The sequence below is a fragment of the Zootoca vivipara genome, chromosome 3 (genome assembly GCF_963506605.1).
Source record: "Zootoca vivipara chromosome 3, rZooViv1.1, whole genome shotgun sequence".
Taxonomy (NCBI): domain Eukaryota; kingdom Metazoa; phylum Chordata; class Lepidosauria; order Squamata; family Lacertidae; genus Zootoca; species Zootoca vivipara.
The window spans coordinates 39,400,818-39,420,931 of NC_083278.1; the positions used below are offsets into that span (position 1 = coordinate 39,400,818).

Below are 20,114 nucleotides of genomic sequence, written 5' to 3' on the forward strand. Positions count from 1 at the left end.
GCAATGAACTGGTTCTTCTCTCCCTCTCTCCCTCCCCACCCCTTCCTGTATCAGCATAATGCTGATCATATAAAGCGATCCAATGAGCTATAGTAAGGAATAACAGCTTATTGTATCTGCTGAGAATAATGAGGAAAGGCTGTTAAATTGTTGCTTTGGAGAAATACCTGTAGAACGTATGGACCGTCAATTATATTTGATTAAAAAGTATCATATTCAGTAGCTATCGTGGAGTAGCACATTTGTTTTTTGTTTGAAAGGGTTAATGGGTGACTGAGCTGAATAAGTCAGCATCAAAGTCTGCTTCAATAATATGCTTCATTAGCCGATAAATATATCTGAACAATACTAGAGTCACTGTATTGGGCATGTAAAAATGGACTGAATCAGAAATTCATTGCACATAAGCGTGGGCAGATATGATGGGTAAGAGCAGCAAAACAACACTGAGTCATCTACCTTGTGTAAATAAGCCCTCTGACTCAACTCCCCCTCATCTGTCTTTCTTTATAAAGATAATCTACCATGCCTTCACCTAAAAAGCTGGTATATTCTCTGCTTGCAATTTATGAATAGAACAGGAACAAAACTATAATTAAAAAGCCTGCCATGAAACCAATTTTCTGTTGCCACCGTTCATTGGGTTCATTAGCATAGTGGCAGAACCGGAGAAGAATTGGTATGCAGAGAAATCCACAAGGGCCAAATCTTTCCCTCTATATTGCATTAGACTTGGAACAGTTTTATATTATGGGACTTTGAGAAAATCAGTTTCCCCCAGGCTGTGCTCTCCATCTGTGAAAGCGAAATGTTGAGAATTTGCCTTGTGGGGGTGGATGTAAGAAATAATCTAATATTGGCACACTAAAGGGCAGTGTAAGTTTATGATGAAACTTTGGGGAAAGCTTTATTATGAGAGGAAGCTTATCAAGCATAATATTCTGTGTTGTATATACTGTACAGTGGTACCTCTGCTTACAAGCTGAATTCGTTCCGGAGGTTCGTTCTTAACCTGAAAACATTCTTAACCTGAGGTACCACTTTAGCTAATGCGGCCTCCTGCTGCGCGATTTCTGTTCTCATCCTGAGGTAAAGTTCTTAACCCAAGGTACTACTTCCAGGTTAGCGGAGTCTGTAACCCGAAGTGTTTGTAACCCGAGGTGTTTGTAACCCGAGGTACCACTATATTGAGATGTAAAAGTAGAGGGCCAAGGCAGTTGTGCCAATGGGGTCTGAATACGTGACCATGTCATGGACTGGCTGGAGGCAGAGGAGTGGTGGGAGGCACTAGCTGGAGAACCCTCCAGGGAACCCCCAAGGGAAGAAGGCTGAGAGCCAGGGGGTTGGTGGTGGGGTGAAAATTAGTGGTCAGAGGGAGAAGGAGGGGAGCAGTTGGAGGCAAAAGAGGCAACGGGGTTTAATGAAGAGGAAGAGGCTGTGGCAGAGAGCAGTCCTAACTCTGTGGGAGAAGCGGAGGCTGGAAAAGAGAGGGACCAAGAGGCAGCAATGAGGCAGGTTGGTGAAAATCCAAGGAGTCTCCCCCTCCTGCTGCAACCGGATGCCCTCTCTCCTGGTCTCCTAGAGCCCATTTCTCCTAGAGAAATGAAAAGGGAAGAGCAGAAAGTGGTTGTATGCAGATGCAGTCTGCGACTGCTTTGGAAAGACCATGGAGAGGAGGAGCTTTATAGGGCGGCGGGGAGTCCTTGCAACTGAATCATTGGGGCAAGACCTACTTGTGTAGCTAACTAATACATCTGGTCAGCACAAGGATTTCACTTGGACAACAGAACTTTCCCGCTTGTCCCCCTGCACAAATCTGTTCTGGTGGGTGGGATGTTCTGTTGCACTCTAGGAAATCCTTGCGCTGACAGGACATGTTAGTTGGATGCCACCTATAGTCTTTTTTTCCAGATAAGAGGGAAAAGGCTTGGGCAAAATGCTTGATCGTACCTTGACTTATTAAGCGGAAATGTGATCTTTGAAATGCAATTAGAATGTGGTCACACAGTACTTTTCCCCCTGTGCTATAGCAGACAGTTGATATTTTCAATGAGTTTTCTATTGTGTCCCATGTTTCCTGTGTTGAATCTAGTTTAGACTTTAAAGGTCACTTGCAGCATTTAGGAAGTTGGGAAATAAATTGTCAAGGTTTGAAAATTCAGTCTTGCTGCATTAAACTGGGTTGTTGTTGTTGGTTGTTGTTGTTGTTGTTGTTGTTGTTAACTTGAAGATAGTCTGTGAATTTCCAGTAGTGACAGTTTCAGTGTATGTGGTCCCTGTAAGCAATTTGATATTCCTGAACTCTTAGAACACTATGAAGTGTAAATATAGGAGAAAAAATGAATGAAGGAATTACTAAAAATCTACAGCAACCCTGTAACATAGTTATAGTATAATAGTATAATTCTAAATATATTTTCTGTAGGCAAACAGGAAGAAATCAGTTTTAATCAATAAAAGAAATGCTAAGCATTGTTTGCAGAGAGTATCTAAAGGGCATTCTAAAAATCCCTTCCCCTGGGAAGTCTTCATAGTGTATTCTGTCAATTCATTGAGGGCAGATTTTGTTCTTCTGTTGTGTTTCTATAGGTATAGCAAACTTTGATTCTACTTAGTTTGGGTCATAGGTCTTGAATAATACCGAGTTTCCTCATCCTGAAGAGATGGTTAATGGAAAATATTCCAGTTTTGACCATTTAATATTTTATTATAGTTATTGGTAAGGTTTAGAGACTGCTACCACATAGTGGAACAGCTATACTTTCACTGTTTGAAATCATCAGTGTTCCAGTCTGTCTTTCTTTCTTTCTTTCTTTCTTTCTTTCTTTCTTTCTTTCTTTCTTTCTTTCTTTCTTTCTTTCTTTCTTTCTTTCTGGTATTGGCTTTGCTTGACTCATTTTCTGTTCAGACTTGTATTAAACACCTGGGAACCTTAAGATCAGCATTCTTGAATGACATTTCCATTACCAAGTGAAGGACATCTTTTCAAATAACAAGAGCTATATTTAGATGGTAGAATTTAGACAGAATGCCTAGTGGTCTTGGGGTGTGTGGATTTTTGTCTGGCTACCTGGATCCTTTATCCTCACCTTTTAATGGTATTTGACTTAAATCCTATATGTCCATTCTGGTCACAGAAGCTTGTTCCATCTAGTGGCAGCTTCCACTAGCAGATTCTCATCAATTTTCCCTTCTCTCTGAAATGCCCCATGTCTCTCCAACTCTCACACTGTTTGATAGTTTCCCAATCTTTTGGAACAGATTTCCTTGGGAAATCTGAGAAGACCCATGAAAAGCAACAGGACATTTACATAAATTTATGTACCATTCATTTCAATGGACTTTTAGTGTGACTTTCTTTGGATTTGAGTTACTACTTGTCTCTGTTCTTTTGCTGGTTCTCAGAACCATGCAAAACTCTTATGGCTGGGAATATTACTGTCTCCTGCATCATATAACTATGTGCAGTGGATCCAGCATTCATTTTGATCCTTTACACTGGGAGTGGTGAACCCTGCAACTTATGAGTTGGATCTGATTTGCCAAGCCTTTAAATGTGGCCCACTTCCCCTCATGAGGCTGGCTTCCACCAAGAGTAGAAGTCTGCTGTGCTTTGGATGGAAATAGTCCTTTCTCTGAGCTGGAAATCTCTCCCATCTTCATGTGGGCTAAGAGGAGAGGTTAGCTTAGTGCTGGGATGGGGAAGTTGCAGTTTGTGGATGATGCGTGCCTGGATTAACAATTTATATGTGTGTGTTTTGAAACAAGAGTTAGTGGTGAGTAAAGTGCATGCATGCAACAGCAGTTGCACATTCAGAGACCACTTTGGCCACAGTTAGGCATGTGTCCCTCATGGTTTTCCATTTTTGAATTGCAGTCATTGGATGGGGGGGAGGGGAAGAGAAGTTATCCACCCCCTACTTTCAAATAAAGTTTCATTAAAGTACGGATTACTCCAGTTTTATGCATAGTCTTCCACTGCAGTTTCTTGTGCGGATGAAAGGGAAAGTAGTGCTCTCCTAATTGGCAACTGGGGCAGGCCCAAAGGCAGCCAGGTCTTCTGGAAGTGAGGTGAGATGCTTGTAACAACAAGCTGCTGGCTATGGGGTGAAGCTGAGTGCTTTGCATGACACTTGCACCACCAAAAAGCACACTCAAAGGCTGTTTTCACAGTACTCTGAATTGTATTTAGTTGAGAGCTGTCTAGATTCGTTTTGCTTTCACATGCATCAGATGGATAATGGCTCTAATTATGTGGTATAATTAGTGCTGCAATACCGCCGTAGATACTTTAAAATATAAAACAGTATATAAACATTCATTTTTAATATTTTTATTTCAAAAAAAGATTTTTTAAACAATACAAATTGCCAATACATAGCCAATTATAATCCCCCCCCTTTTCCCCTCCCATTCCTCCCTCTCCCACCCTCTAAGGACTTCCCTCAGCTCCCCTCTCTGGTTTGTTTGTACATATTGTTTTCTGCATGTTATAAAATTGTACATATCATTGCCTTACCTATTATATGTTCTACTAATAAATTGTGGATGTTTATTCAAAACCTGCCAAGGAGTCCTTTTGTTGTCTTTTTAAATAGTTTATAAAAAGTTCCCATTCTTCTTTGAAGTCACAGTTGTACTTCTCACGTAGTTTATATGTCAACTTTGCCAACTCCGCATAGATCATCAATTTTTCTTGCCATTGTTCTTTCATTGGGATTTCCTCATTCTTCCATCTTTGTGCTAACAAGACTCTTGCTGCTGTTGTAGCATACATAAATAAGTTCTTTATTTTCCTTGGCAGGTCTTGTCCTAGAATCCCTAACAAAATGCTTCTGGTTGTGTTTTTTTTTTACAAATGTCATTTTAAACATCTTTTTCAATTCATTATATATCATCTCCCAATTTTTTTGACTTCTCTACATTCCCACCACATATGATACAAGTACCTTATTTTTCCTTACATTTCCAACATATGTTTGTCCTGGTTTTGTACATTTTTGCCATTTTTACTGGCGTGTAATATACCATCTGTACATCATTTTCATATAGTTCTCTTTCAAAAGAGAACAATCTGTATATTTCAAATCTACCTTCCACAATTTCCCCCAGTCCTCAAATTGTATATTATGTCCTATATCTTGCGCCCATTTGATCACAACCGATCTGACCTCCTTGTCTTTCGTTTCCCATTCTAGCAGAATGCTATAAAAGCAGTATATAAATATTCTTAAATGAATTTGAAGCAAACAGCAGAAACACATCCAAATGCTATTCTGCAAAATTGGACGTTGCAAAAGTTGCTCTTGAACAATGTCATATTCCGGCTATGTTCAAAGGTATTTGCAGCTACTAGCAACTGTAGAACTCTTTCGCAGTCTTATATGGTAGCTGGTTTCTTTGTGTCTTTGATACAAGTTCTGTGTGTGTGCTGTGTTTGGATTGGGGTGTTCCTGTGCCTCAGACAATTTAAACTTGTGGAGGCAAGAACCGTATATCCTGAACTTCCAGGTACCTAAGGAAGATCAACTCTGAACTGTGAACATTCTGAACTAATTTCAGCAGGTGCCTGATATGTCCCAGGTAGACAGTATGCTTTATTTGAAAAAGTTATTATTGCTATGTTTTTATATTGCCCTTTGTCCAAGAAGCTCAACATGGATCTTCTCCTCATATATTATTGTAACCCCATCACTTCCTCCGGCTTTGCAGGAGTCAGTGAAAATATCCTTTGCCATTCCTCCATGGGAACAGCCTGTGAGTGGAGTTCTGCCCATGGGAACCGTGGATCTAAGTCAATTTGTTTACCTAATGAAAAACGTTTGCTTTTTAGGTCCCTATATATGCATATTATTTCTCTCTCTCTCTCTTTTTGCAGGTCTGTTTTCTAAAAAGAAAGTCACGGATAATTATTCCAAAGAAGTAGTTCCCAGGTACTATTCTAATACAGCATTATCATTTTTTTTTAAAAAAAAAATCTGTAAAGCTCTATTTTACATAAACTTCAGTGACAACTAGCAGCTCTTAGGTGACCCCCCCCCTCCAGACAGTCCCATGAAATAGCTGTAGTAAGGTGACGATTGTTACACTATTTTAATGGCATGAATAACAATTCGGGGGGCTAGGATTCTTGGTATTATAAGTCAGGCTGGGGTGGAGTGGGAAATGGGCAGCTAAATTCAACTAATTTCAAATTAAAAACAAAACAAAGTAACTCAACATTTTTTCTTTGTGATGGTGCCTTTCAGATTAAAGTGAACTAAGGTATATCAATCTTTTGATGCGACTGCCAGAGTTTTGCTCACAAGCTTTTTTGTTAGTGGAATGTTTTCAAGTGCTTTTAGGCATACTTCTTCAGCAAATGAAGACAGGTTTGTACGGAGGCAGATATATACATGCATTGTTTCAAAAAGATTAATAAGTCCCCCCCCCCCAATATTTCAGTTATGATTGGTTCCAGACAGACGGTTCCATCACCGTGGTCATATACACGAAACAAAAGGTAGAGAATTGTTTTTTATATTAAAGAATTTTGAAAACTGTATGCTTGTTTTTCCAATATATCATTTAGTAGCTCCATTTGTATCCAACCTTTGCCCCAAAGAGCTCAGAGCAGCATACTTGGTTCTCCTCCCACATTTCATCCTCATAACAACCTTGTGGGGTAGGATAGACGGAGAAATAGTGACTAGATCAAGGCCACCCTGTAAGTTTCATGGCTAGCTGGGAATTTGAACTCGGGTCACCTTGGCCTTTGCTCCTTCAGCTCCCTCACTAACAGCTGTCCAGAGTTGTTTCTTGCTTCTCCATATGCTTGAAACTGCCTCCAAGAACACCTGTGTAGTGTCACTTCTCTTTCTCTCTCTGTCCTCCTTCTGTACCAAAACCAAGCTTAAGTATGTGGAAATGAAGCGCCTTCTTCATCCATTTACTCTCATCTCCTCCTTCCTGTCTTCTTTCTTGGCTCCTCTTGATAGGTTCAAATTGAAAACTCCACAGTAGGAAACTCTTGTTACTTTGTAAAGTGCTGTGCGCATTGATGGTGGACTATTATAACAAAAAAAAAACCCTTCGATTTTAACAACCACTTTGAAAAGCCTTCATTTTCCTTCCTCTGTAAGGATATGAACAGTGAATTGGTGATAGCTGATCTTCAAGAACGTAAACTGAGAGGAGAGCTGATTGTGAAAGACTACTCGTATCTTTTACATCTTGGTAAGGACTTTATTGGCAAATTCTTTATTGCAGAGGTGTGTGTGTAATTATATACAGTCGTACCTCGGGTTACGACCACCTCGGTTTGCGAACAGTTCGGGTTACGAACTGCGCAAACCCGGAAGTGTTTTCGCTGCGTGCGCAGAAGTGGCGCGATCGCGCGATCTGCGCATGCGCAAAGCGTGAAAATCGCGAAAATTGCGCTTTGCGCATGCGCAAAATGGCGGCGCCCATCGCGTTCGGGTTACGAACTATTCGGGCTACGAACTGCGATCCGGATCGCGTTCGTAACCCGAGGTATTACTGTACATGTAATGTGTGCACATATACACTCATACATAAATGCAGTTCAGCTGCATTAAAATCCCGCAGTGATAATAGTGGAATGTGTTTTGTACTCAAGCCATGGTATCCCATGAGTGCTTTGTACTTGGTAGGCATAGCCAGAGGTCAGGGTTGATGGGCGTTGTAGTCCAACAATGCGTGGAGAGCACAGGGTTGGGAAAGGCTGGTATGCCATATTTAGGGGAACAAGATCTCTATGTTAAGGCTAGACTCCAAAGATGTGAAATGTGTTGAGGGAGAGATTTGTGCGTTCAGTTGGAGTTTCATTCCTGCATGCAGTTGTTCTGTTCCTTAAGAGTAGCTAGTGTTCATTTTTAAAAGCATCTTTACTCTCCAGCAGGGGTGGCAGTGAAGAGAAAATTCAAGTGATAGACTTTGGGCACCATTAAAGGGCACCATTAAATTGTCAGATATTGAACTTAGTAAAACAGAGCGACTGAGTGCAAGTGCAGGATGCTCCATCTAGTTCAGAATTGTCTCTACTGGGTGATAGAGGCTTTCCAACAGGAGCTTTTCCCCAGCCTCTACTGGAAATGTTGGAGACACTGGGCATGTAATGCACACTTTCTGTCATTCAGCTTTGACCTTTCCTCTTAATAGAATGACGCTCCAGCTGTGTGTGCACACCAGATATGTGGATCCTAGATTTATGACTAGTTTTATCACAATCCTCCATTTGTAAAACTTTTTGTTTAGTTTTAAATGTATCTGTTGTTTTTCTGTTTTTAATTTATGTGTAAATCACCCTGAGGCGGTGGTTTATAAGGTGATTAGTAAATCGGTTGCAATATGAGGCTCAATTGAAGTATAACAGCAAGCAATAATTTGGCACTACATGAAAGCAGCCTTTAGTTTGAACGTGCAATTCCTCCTTCCCTCTGGTGCTGCAGTTTCTTCCCTCACTTCCTGTTTGCCACCAAACCAAAATATGCTGTTGCGTATTTTTCAATTCTGGTTTCGAGGCAAACTGTTTAGTGCAAAGGGAGGGAATTGCCGCCTGCCAAGGAAAGGGGCAGAAGGGAGCATGCACATCCAAGACTTGAATATGTACTGCCAAGCCATGCCTATATATTAATTTAATGGAACTTTGTGGTATAGCTAATTATTTGGGTTTTCCATTGTATAGAACCTCATAACTTTATTTAAATTATGAAATCCAAAGCTCCAAAGCTTTGCATTTTCCTGACACCTGTACATTTATTGGTTATTGCTACTAATAATAATCAATGTAAAGAGACACTTGGTTTTTATTAAATCAAAATATATACTTCTGTTTTAGAACTGAGTTATGCAGTTCATGAGGATATGATAGGTAAGCAAGTACATCCTCTTATGGTCAAAACATTTGTGCTTTTTTTGCTCTGACTTGTTAGTATATTCAGTATCAGATCACTTTTTTCAGTAATATTACTACTCAGTGCTGTTTCTAAAATCTTACATAATGCAAGAAACGTAACATATTTTTTTATGTATTTATTGTGCTGTATATTAAGTACAAGTAACTCACAACTTGCACACATTTAACTTGTTCAAGAAGTGTGCATGCACACGAAAGCCCATACCGATAACAAACTTAGTTGGTCTCTAAGGTGCTACTGGAAGGAATTTTTTTACATTTAGCTTGTGCACATTCAGCTTTTTGCTCATGGCCGAAAAATTAAAAAGGGCGTGGGCATCTGGAATCCCACCTGCTGTTGAACCCAATGTGTTTTGACTATATGCAAGTTGTGGCTTTAAGTGCCATCCCCAGAACATTACCCAAGCGCAAGTTGAGAGTTGCCTGTACCTTCCAGATGACTGTTTGAGAAACTTAAATAAGGCTAATCTATAGTAGAGTGTCCCCATGTGAAATACTTTCCCTGTTCTAACATCATGTTAACTCTTGTGCCAATCAAGACTGCAGAGCCTTAGCAAGTATTTGTTGGCATAGCAATTCATATGATTGGACTATAATCTTAGTGTGCTGTGCAGCATGGTTCACCACACATTGATGCATGCCTATATGAAAACAATGTTAGATCCATATGGTGCACCATTGAAGTTAAACTGGTTTAACTTCCTGTAGCAGCGTGTTAACTTAAGAACTGAGAGTATCATCTTGAATCAGCTTCTTTGCAAAGCTTGCATTTTGTTAGCTATCGTATTCCTTGTAATGCATTCATAGCTGTCAAGATTCTTGAACGACTGTATCTTAATGTCTTTTGAGTCTCTTGAGAGTTTTCTTTACCGATGAACAGTTTGAAAGAAATGCTTTTCCGCTCATACAAGTGTTTTCTGTTGATTTTTTAAAAAATTAAAAAAAAACACCCTTTAATGCCGCATTAAAGACTCCTGTGCCATATTACAAACTACTTTTGAAATTCACCTTACTTTAGAAGCAGTCTGTCATTCTGCATGAAGGCTGCTGTTAAAAAGGAACCAGCCAAAAGCTTCCTTATACTATTGCAGTTCTTTTTGATTCAGGCTACTCTATGTGGTGTTCTTTAACAATGATCTGTTGTCCTTTGAATATAATTTGTCATTTATTCATTTATTTGCCATATGTAAAAATGTCTTGTTGAGCATGCATCTGCTCTCCTCTCATTCAAATAAAAACTGCAAAGTGTGGCATTTAATCAAATGCTTTTCACATTCTGACTATTATTGCTTACATTTCTATTCTATCTCTCTGTATCAAGCAGCTCATGGCAATATTGGTACATAAGGAGTTCAGGCACTGACTAGACCAAATCTGTTTAATTTCAGCAAAGCAGCTGTGTTTCGTTCTTTCAGCTGCTGCCCTGCAATTTTATTAAGTCTCTGGAGAAGATACAACTACCATACGTGGAGAAGACCCATTGAAACAAATTACCATTTCTTTCTGTGGGTCTCCCAAGGACTTTACTTCCTCCCTCTCTCTTTAATAAATTGAACAGAGGCAGGTTGTGAACACTGTAATTACATTTTTTTTGTACAAAATGACATGTATGTATTAGTATAGAACAACACTCTGTATTTTTAGTACAGGTCTCTGAAAAAGTGGGAAAGGTAGAATTTGTCCTGAAGAAGAAAGAAATTCTGTCTTGGAAAAAACTTGGACAGCCATTGGAAAGTCATAACTCCTTTGTCAAACGCACAGAGAGAGGTAATTAGTTTTGCTGCCATACTCCTGACTGATTTTCAGCACACCCAAACTTTAGGAGACAAAATCAGATTGCTGTTCAAGGTCTGCAGCATAGTCTGAATGACTATGTTTAAGGATGTATTATAGTTTTAGCAAAAGCATTGTGTATAGCTGTGTATAATATGATGGCTTTGTGTTTTCATTGTACCTGCAAAATGTACTGTCCATGATCCTAAAACCTCTCTATATCGCCTCTTCTCCTCAGCTGCCTAAAATTTTTATGCAGAGTGCAAAGTATCTCAATTATGTTTCAGATTCTTATATAATGTATTTGGAAACCCAAAATGCAATGATTCAAAAATGCCATAGCCTTTACACGGGACCAGATACAATAGCTGGTTGAAGCATAAGCTGTTGACTTTTCAAGTGATAAAGGCATGAGTAGACGTTTTGCATGACTTTGGTTTGGATCTTAGGATTTTGTTCCAATCATGGAAGAAGAGTTATGCACAGAGAAGTATCTCTTTAGATTCATGAAATGTGAACATTTTAGTGGCCTGAATTGAATTAATTACAGTTTTTGTATTTTTAAGGTCTGTATTACAGAAAATGCAGATTGCTGTCAAAGACAAATGTCAGTCATGACACCCAACTCTTCTGTTTAGCATTACCGCTGGGAACTCATCTCCTAGTCCCTGTTGGGCACCATGTTTACCTCAGACAAACTATTACAGGTAATGTAATGAAAGATCCTTTGTTATGTCCTAGAATATATTGTAATTCTGCCGTGGTTTTTTTTAAAGGAAATGCACACAGATGACCACACAAGTTTATCACTTACCTTAAACTTAAATGAAAAAGACGTTCCACACTAATTAAATAGGTAATGCTCAGATGTCTCAAATATTGAAAAGGAACCATATACTGTGGAATTAAAACTCTTTTTTATAGAGGTTCCTTTAGCAGTGTTTTGTGAATGAAGATGTCCAATACTTTACACCTCACCAGAAAGAACTTTCAATGTTCAGCCAATTAATCTTGCCTAAAATAGGATAATACCCACTTGTGTTCCTCTGCTCATAGAGGGCTTTATTAAGCAGAAGAGGGGAAGAAGCAATTTTTGCAAATTCCTTATTTCTCCCACAGACATCCCCCCATGCCACCTACCACACTATTTGAGAGGGTCCCCCCAACCCTCTAGAATGCATTGGAGGTGTTCAGGAGGGATTGCTGTGGGAAGGGGGAATCAACAAAAATAGCTCCCCAACTCTGTTATCAGTGGCCCCCGCTAGATTGAAGTGTGCTAGTGGAGAATCTACAAGGAGAAAATGGCAAGCAGTTCTGAACTGGAAGAAAGGTGATATTCTATTTTCATTGAGTGTTGTGCCTTTTTACAGTCTAAAAATTTAGGTTTTAGCAACTAGACAATGAGACAATAGCCAACTTTAAAAGCTGCATTTGTTACAAGTACCAGGATAAAGTACATCACTGCTAAAAACTCAGCCCATCAGCTTGTAATTATTTAAGTCAGCTAACAGCACGACTTCTTTTCATAAACACCAGTAAGCTACTTTTTCTTTTTAAAAAGTTGTTCAGGTGGTATTCAAAACTTCTTTGTTAGCCCATTTATACACACAGGGTCAGGTATGTTGAACATTCAGTTTATCTAGAAAAGGGGTAAGGGCTTCTGGCCCATATGGCTTCCACACTTAGCAGGAAGTAATTGCACTGTTCGTAAGAATATGTGATTTGTCATTGATGGTTGACTCTACTAAAAGGAATTGTTTTTGTGAATACTAAATGTTGAATTTTCTTCTACTTCTTTTCCTCAGGCACAGAGATAGTGAAGCCATATACACCAGTGCCATCTTTCTTGGTGTCTACATTCAAAAACCCCTGTCATGATGATCAGTTGCATATATTTTTCATAATCAAAATTTACCCAAGTGGACTATTCACACCAGTACTTGATGCCCTACGAATAGGTAAGTGTTTGCTTTCTTTCTTTTTCTCGCGCTCTTTCGGGATATTCTAAAACAGTGTTTGTTGCTATAAATCTTGTGAAAGTTTCCCTTTTAATTTTTTTTTTAATGATATGAAAATATATTTAATAGAAAATGGAAAAAACAGGGAAAGCTGTAAAGCATTGTAGGGTGGTCTATCCAAAAATCTGGCTGCAAACTATTCATTTCAAAAATATAGTTTGCTTTCTTGAAAAATTAATGAAATATAATTTAATTGTTTTGTTTTTCAATCTTTTCCTGAAGAATGATTGTTTATACTGGAAGGAATTCAATGGCTCACTAAGGCAATCCTTTCCTCAGGGCAAGCATTTTGGCTTACCAAACAAAACAACCCCCTCTTTCCTCTCCTACTCCCAAATATGCTGTCACAGAGATTCTCCCAACTGCCCTGAGTGAAACCCTGTTGCGCAAACAGAGGTATTTGTGTAGGGCTTCCATGGACAGGACTCATAAGTTGAATCCTGCCCACTGTTTTTATAGTTGTATAAAATGTGAGCTAATGTACCCTTAGGTTTCTTTTAATTGGTGGATGTTGAGAGCGCCCTTATTTCCTTCTCTCCAAGATTCGTTGCACTGTATGTTTTCTTCTTCTTCTGCAGGGGAGTATATTTCTGTGAGTAATCCTGAAGGTAACTTCACGAAATCGCAAATGGAAGATGTAGAGGATCTGTTTTTATTGGCCGGAGGCACAGGATTCACCCCAATGGTTAAGCTGCTCAGCTACGCTCTGACCAGTAGCAAGAGTCTCAGGTATCTCTCTCTGCTTTATGACTAGGAGCTCCCGTTTGAATGTGTCATAATGCAAGCATTATAAATGACAAGAAAAGCCATTTTAAGTAGTTCTTGCTCTGGGTATGTGTTTAGCAGCAAGATTGTTTCAAAACGCTGCACAGATATTCTTTGTTGTTAGAAACAAAACAGTCTTTTGCTGTGAGGGAAGGTTTTGACAAAACAATACAAATTGCTCATAATGTTTGTGTTGCAATATTTCTTACTACCTGGTTCTAGGAATGCCTGTGGCTGCAGTTTTACACCCACTGTCCCTGGAGTAATCCATATTGAAGCCAGACTTAATTTTGAGTAGGCATGTATAGGATTGTACTGTAAGGCTTCTGCTAATGTTACTTGGCAAGTGTGACGTGGCTTCCCTGGTTGTGGTTGTAAAGTTTCTCAAATCACATGTGCAGAGTTTCCTACAAGCAGGTTTTAGTGGGGGGGGGGCGGTCAGGGTTCATGAAGTTTAATTTCTTCATGGTAATTAAACTGCCATTTCTACCACGGATTTCCTGTGACTACCTGTATGCCATTGAAATGAGAGCACCCTCATAGAATGTAGGAGTTTCTGTATAATCGAGGGATTCCCCAGCTATGGAGAAAAAAAAATGTATTTTTAGCGGTAGTGGGGGTCCAAATTTTTCCATCACCCTTCTAGACGGGACCTCTTCTTTAATTTGTGTATTGAGGATCAGTGATTTCTGCACTACAATGATTTCTCCACTAAGACAATGGAGAAAAAGAGATACTGGGCAATCTCAAAATGATAGGTGGCCCTAGGGTAGGCCTGCTTTACACCATCAACTAAAAATGTGCATTTTTTTGGTCACATCTCTTGTATATAACAGGGACGTCCAACTCCCAAGAGACTGCTGTCCACTTCCAGGGGAAAAAATGGCAGTGATCTACCCATTTTTGGGGGGGGGGGAGCTCAAGGTTGTTGAGCTTTCTTTAGGGGTGGCACCAAATTTGCACTCCTTAATTCGGGAATGCCAAAGTATGCTCACCAAAAACAGAGCTGGGCAGCAATAACTCAGTCTTCCGTTTTAGCGATCCTGTGCAAATGCACAACACAGCAAGGGGGCAGGGCCAGAGATGAGCAAGCGATGTACCACAATCGACCAATATCACCCAGGGATCGACCTATCGATCATGGTCGACCGGTTGGACATCCTTGGTATATAATATGCCTGGACCACAGAATGTAGTTAACTGATGCTTTTTAAGTGATTATAATATTTGATTGTTGTATTTCTTGTTCTAACCCATTCAGACAAAGGGCAGATACGTTATGGAAATACAAAGATGAGCAGTGGTCTTAGTACATCTATGGCGTGCTTGGAGTGAGTTTGATAGGGAGGGCAAAGCAAATTAGGGCTACAGAGGGGCCAGAATCTCCTCCCCCAATCCCACTATGCATAAGTAAACTTACATGAGTCTTTCACTGCTATTAAATTACACAAAGTGGCATTGTTAAAAGCTGCTGGGAGTTCTTACTGAGGAATACTGGGGTCTTCTTACTGAGGAGTACTTGGGTATTAAGTTGTTGCATTATTCAGTGTCTCCTGCACGGGTACAATATTTCTAACAGCTGTGATTTTAAATATTGAAGCCCTAATTTCTTTTTAAGGGCAGTGAAATTTATGTTCTTCAACAAGACGGAAGATGACATACTTTGGAGAAATCAGCTGGAGCAACTAGCCCTGAATGATGCAAGGTAACTGGGGAGACCCTAGAACTGGTTAATTGGGGGAAAGATGGTAACTTGATTGTTATGGAGGAGGATGGAGACTCCCCCCCCCGCGCGCTTCGCTTGCTGTAGGTGCCTGCTCAGTTCTAGCAATGTAGATGTCACCCAAGAGAAGTATGTTACTCCTGCAAGCACAAAATACATAGAAATGCAGCTTTATTGGGCAGTACAGGTTAGCTTTGAACAATATATATCCTATGTAGGGATAGGTGCACAGAAGGGAATTTAATGTGGTGGTGGTCATATTTTCTAAAGTTCACAAAACTCCTGTTACTCATCTCCCCTGTTTACATCATTCATTGTTTGCACCCCTTGTCTTGCATTTAAGCTTGGTTTGAATTTGCAGTAGTGTAACGTACAAGGCATTCATTTCTTAGTATTCCAAATTACTTTTTGAAATATTAATGAAGTGCTTTGGGCTGTGGGTGCGGCTGTATTGAATAATTATTCATCTTGTTTAAAGCAAAGTGCCTCATCTCTGCAGGACCAATATCAGATCACTGCTTGATATCCAAGCCATTCACTATTTTTGTTACAGAAGGGGCTATGTAAAAAGCTTTTATTTGGTTGTTTATCTGCCGGGTTAGTTACACACTGTAGGTGAAAGCAGCTTCCTTTATTATTTTAATGGGGGGGAAATCACAAGGTAATTGTTTCTCACATTGATTTTGACGGAAAACATAGAAATCTTGTTTCTGCCTATAGTGGTGATTTCCCACCATCTCAATATGCCTTTCATTGTTCAGAGCTGTTGCTGTAGTTCATAATATTTTTGTCCCCTAAATTCCAGAACAATATCGTTATTATCATCATTACATGCCACTTATGCCAAAATGGTTTCCAAATGGCTATGAAATCAATGCTAAAATACATACACAATTAAAATACACAATTACAATTTGATCAAAACATTAAAGCATTGTTAATGAATATGCAATGAAAGAGGGAAGCTAGAAAACATAACTGTTAAAACAAGAGTGGGATAAATCCCGAAGGCACTGTAATTTTCAAACTTCCCAAATGCAATGAAGACCAGAAGGGAAAAGATTTTAACCTCCTATCTAGATCAAACTCCTTGTTGCAGAACCATACAAGACCTGATATGCTGACATACATATAATATCCAATTATATATTGCTAGTTCCAGTTTGTTCTATGGCTGAATAAATTGTGCATGTTCTGTGACTTAATCATTCTGTCTTTCAGATTTGAGGTTCACTTTGTCCTCTCGGAGCCAAAGAAAGGCTGGAAAGGCAAAGAAGGAAAAATTTCTTCCTCTCTTCTTTCCCAATTTGTGAAAAGAAGTAAATGTGATTCTAAGGTGCTCATATGTATCTGTGGTCCACCACCTTTCATGGAGCAAGGAATGCAGTAAGTAAAAGAGGAAATACTGATCTGTCACTTCATGTGCTCCCCCCCCCCTAATTTTTATAATTGATATTTATTTAAAAAAATTCAAATATAAAGCAGTAAAGAATTTACATATGTGGGAAACTTGGTGAGAGCCACCTAGGGTAGAGTAATCCATTGTTTTCAATGGGTCTGCCCTGACTAAAATTGGATACCACGCTTAGTTTCAATACTGCTTTTCTTTCTGTGGGCTAATTTTAAGGGTGGTTTGGTGTGACGGAAAAGTTTGTTTTGCTGGGCAGGTTGGGTCCCCAAGTGTTCTTTTTCTTTTTCCCTGCCAGCAAACGGTTAACGAATGGCAGCCTCTGATTGGCCGGGGTTCCAGGAGAGGGAGTTGAAAAGGAGAGGATTTGGAGAGACTGTAGATTGGGATAGCAGGCACCCCCAAACTGTGGTCCTCCAGATGTTTTGGCCTACAACTCCCATGATTCCTAGCTAACAGGACCAGTGGTCAGGGATGATGGGAATTGTAGTCCAAAACATCTGGAGGGCCGAAGTTTGGGGATACCTGGGATAGAGGTTGGGAGATAAGGAGGGAGAGGAGAGAGAGTTGGTTCTGGGTAGAAACATCCACTTTGAGGAATATATCACAAGCTAGAGAAAGGAGACTATGAGCTTATTGTGAAGGACAGTGTGTGGTGTCCTGTAAGAGTAATAGGCCAGGAATTAACTGGGAGGCTGAGGCTGAGCCAGGAGAAGCAGAAGCTATGAGGATACAGTCTACCTAGGTCTCATTCCAGTCAGGAGGGGAGAGATTCTTCTAGAAAGAGAAGACTCCCAAACCAGTTAAGAGGGGTGTGGTGATCCCTTGGGTCTCTTACTTGGAGCACCTCAGGAGGAGGGTTGTCTAAGGAGGGTGTAACTGACAGGAAGTGCCACCTTGTTTAAGAACCAAAGTATTAAGCAGCAACAGCTGTGCAACAACTGAGAAAAAACTGAAGTGAAATAGCATTATAATCTGAAGTATCCTAGGTTTTACCCACTTTGTGTCATAAACTGTCTTTGTTTAATCAAATCTTTCTTGTTTATTTGATCAAATCCTGCTCGAGACTCCAAATTATTAAGCTTTCCCTCACACAAGTACCCCACAAGATAATCTGGGGTAGTTTGTAGGAATTTGTGGAATTGGTGTTCTGTGAGATGGGTGCATTATATTTAAGTGAGGGAGGGCTAACGGCGCCAGGGGGAAAAGGGCCATTGCGCCGTCGCAGTTGTTCATAGGTTTTGTAGCCTCAACAAACAAATCTCAGTTTTATAATAGGAATACTCTACATTTTTTTTAAAAAAATGTACTGCTACTTTAATATTCTTGCTTTCCCGCTGAACATTATTTTGTGTATATGTGTTTGTTTCATTCCAGGTTTCTGCAAGATGTTGGGTACTCCTCTAAAGAAATACACTGTTTTACAGCTTAAATATGCAGCATTAAGACCCTAGGTTGTGCACTTCAAAAACATTGTTTTTTTAAAAAAATGCAAGAAAATATTATGCATGAATATCTTGTTCTTTTTAATGTGATTACTTGAACTCTTGTCATATTTAGGTGAGGGTGGGTTCTTTTATATTCTGCTGTTTTGAAATTGTATTTATTTTTCTTACTATATCAAACTTCACCAGAATATTTTAAGGGGTAAGTAAACTAGCACGTGTATGTATTGCACAGGTATGAACTTTGTCCTCCATCAAGTACAATTTAGTAGCATCCCTTTGCACTGGTTACTATGTCTATATAGGCACTAGAGACCTTATTTTAAATTATAACTTCACCACTTTCCAAAGTCTCGGCAATATAGTATGAAGTTATATGTTACACAGTTAACTCAGGAAAACCATCTTACAGGTGTCATAATGCTGTAGTATTGTAAATAACGAGTGTTCTTATAATTTATATGCAAAATATCGGTTTTATATACTAAATCACTTTTTGTATCAGGATAATAAAAACAAGATGGTTGCATTTAAATACATCAATTTGTTCATTATTATTTTTAAATATAATGTTATTGCATTTCAGAACAACCACAAAAATCTACAGAACTCAAAAACACCAGTCTCTTCCCCACTAGCATCCACTGACCCTCCACCCACCCATTCCCCAGGTAGTTTAATGTCATCAGCACATAGTTCAAGTGGCTATCCATACTCATAGCTACTATTAACATAGAAGCATAGAATTGTAGAGTTGGGAGTAGCCCTGTAGTCCAAACCCCCTGCAATGCAGGAATCTCAGCTAAAGCATCCATGACAGAGGGCCATCCAACCTCTGCTTAAAGGCCTCCAATGAGGGAGAGTCCACCACCTCTTGAAGAAGTCCGTTCCACTTTCGAAGAGCTCTTAGCATCAGAAAGTTCTTCCTGCTGTTTAGTTGGAATCTCCTTTCCCGTCACTTGAAGCCATTGGTTCAGATCCTACCCTCCGAAAGCAAGGGAATCCAAGCTTGCTCCATCTTTCGTGTGACAGATCTTTAGATATTTGAAGATGGCTATTGTATCTCCTCGCAACATCCTCTTATCCAGGGTAAACATCCAACTCCCTTAACTCTTCCTCGTAAGGCTTGGTTTCCCGACCTTGATCATCTTGGTCGCCCACCTCTGCACACATCTCTGCTTGTCAATATCCTCCATAAACTCTGGTGCCCACAATTGGACACAGTACTCCATGTGTGGTCTGACCAAGGCAGAATTGAGCAGTACTATTACTTCCCTTGATGTGGCCATTATACTTCTGTTGATGCAGCCTAGAATAGCTTTAGCTTTTTTTTTTGCTGCTGCATCACACTGCTGCCTCAACCTGTATTAATACAATATGCAATTTTCAACATAGGTCTGCAAGATTAATTTCTTCCTGCTTTTCAGTCAAGCAACAACCACTTAAAGACACTACCTTGAAAATCAACAAGGTAAATGCCTTCATTGGAATTTTAAGTGATGGCATCTGGCTTTAGAGCTGAAGAACTTGTACCCTAAATATGGAGACACAGCATACCGCATATAATAGAAAATCAAAAGGAAGGTTAGCTCACTTTTGTCTTTTAAAGGGGTGTGTGTGTGTGTGTGTGTGTGTGTGTGTGTGTAGTGATGATTTACCTCTGGTGGAAGGTATGTTAGCCCATAAGAGACTGATCACTTGGAACGAAGCTCTGCTTATGTAAAGATAATAAATTATCACAGCTTTCTCTTTTGGTAAACTACATAAGCCGATTAGCTGTAGTGATACAAAAAGCAGATAGTCTAGGGATCATCACATATATTTATTCAATTCTGATAGTAATACTTGGATGGGAGTAAATGCAGAGGAAAAAAAATACCTTGTTGGGATTGTATGATGTTCAGAAGTGGCAGCCCTATTGGCCCCAAGGAGGCGTACATACCATTACTTTCCCCACCAGGAATTTTGCTTAATTATGCTAACAACCAAGGTGCAGGCAGAAGGAGCTATTTGGGGTCCAGCTTCCTAAGCATTAGAAAATCTTGCTAAACTTTTTTCACCCATC

At 39.6% G+C, this 20,114-nt stretch overlaps 1 protein-coding gene across 2 annotated transcripts in view; it reads left to right on the plus strand.

Moving 5' to 3' along the window:
- The window catches only part of LOC118082289 (cytochrome b5 reductase 4), a 33,226-nt gene extending 13,874 nt beyond the window's left edge, over positions 1 to 19,352 (plus strand). For both annotated transcript variants that reach the window (XM_035109464.2, XM_035109465.2), the window contains exons 6-16: positions 5,879 to 5,933; positions 6,445 to 6,502; positions 7,122 to 7,215; positions 8,840 to 8,872; positions 10,562 to 10,684; positions 11,257 to 11,397; positions 12,496 to 12,648; positions 13,287 to 13,437; positions 15,092 to 15,178; positions 16,418 to 16,582; positions 17,982 to 19,352. In XM_035109464.2, coding sequence (XP_034965355.1) covers positions 5,879 to 5,933; positions 6,445 to 6,502; positions 7,122 to 7,215; positions 8,840 to 8,872; positions 10,562 to 10,684; positions 11,257 to 11,397; positions 12,496 to 12,648; positions 13,287 to 13,437; positions 15,092 to 15,178; positions 16,418 to 16,582; positions 17,982 to 18,036 — 1,115 coding nt within the window. In that variant the 3' untranslated portion in view covers positions 18,037 to 19,352. The remainder of the gene's footprint in view (positions 1 to 5,878; positions 5,934 to 6,444; positions 6,503 to 7,121; positions 7,216 to 8,839; positions 8,873 to 10,561; positions 10,685 to 11,256; positions 11,398 to 12,495; positions 12,649 to 13,286; positions 13,438 to 15,091; positions 15,179 to 16,417; positions 16,583 to 17,981) is intronic.
- Positions 19,353 to 20,114: the final 762 nt, after the last annotated feature.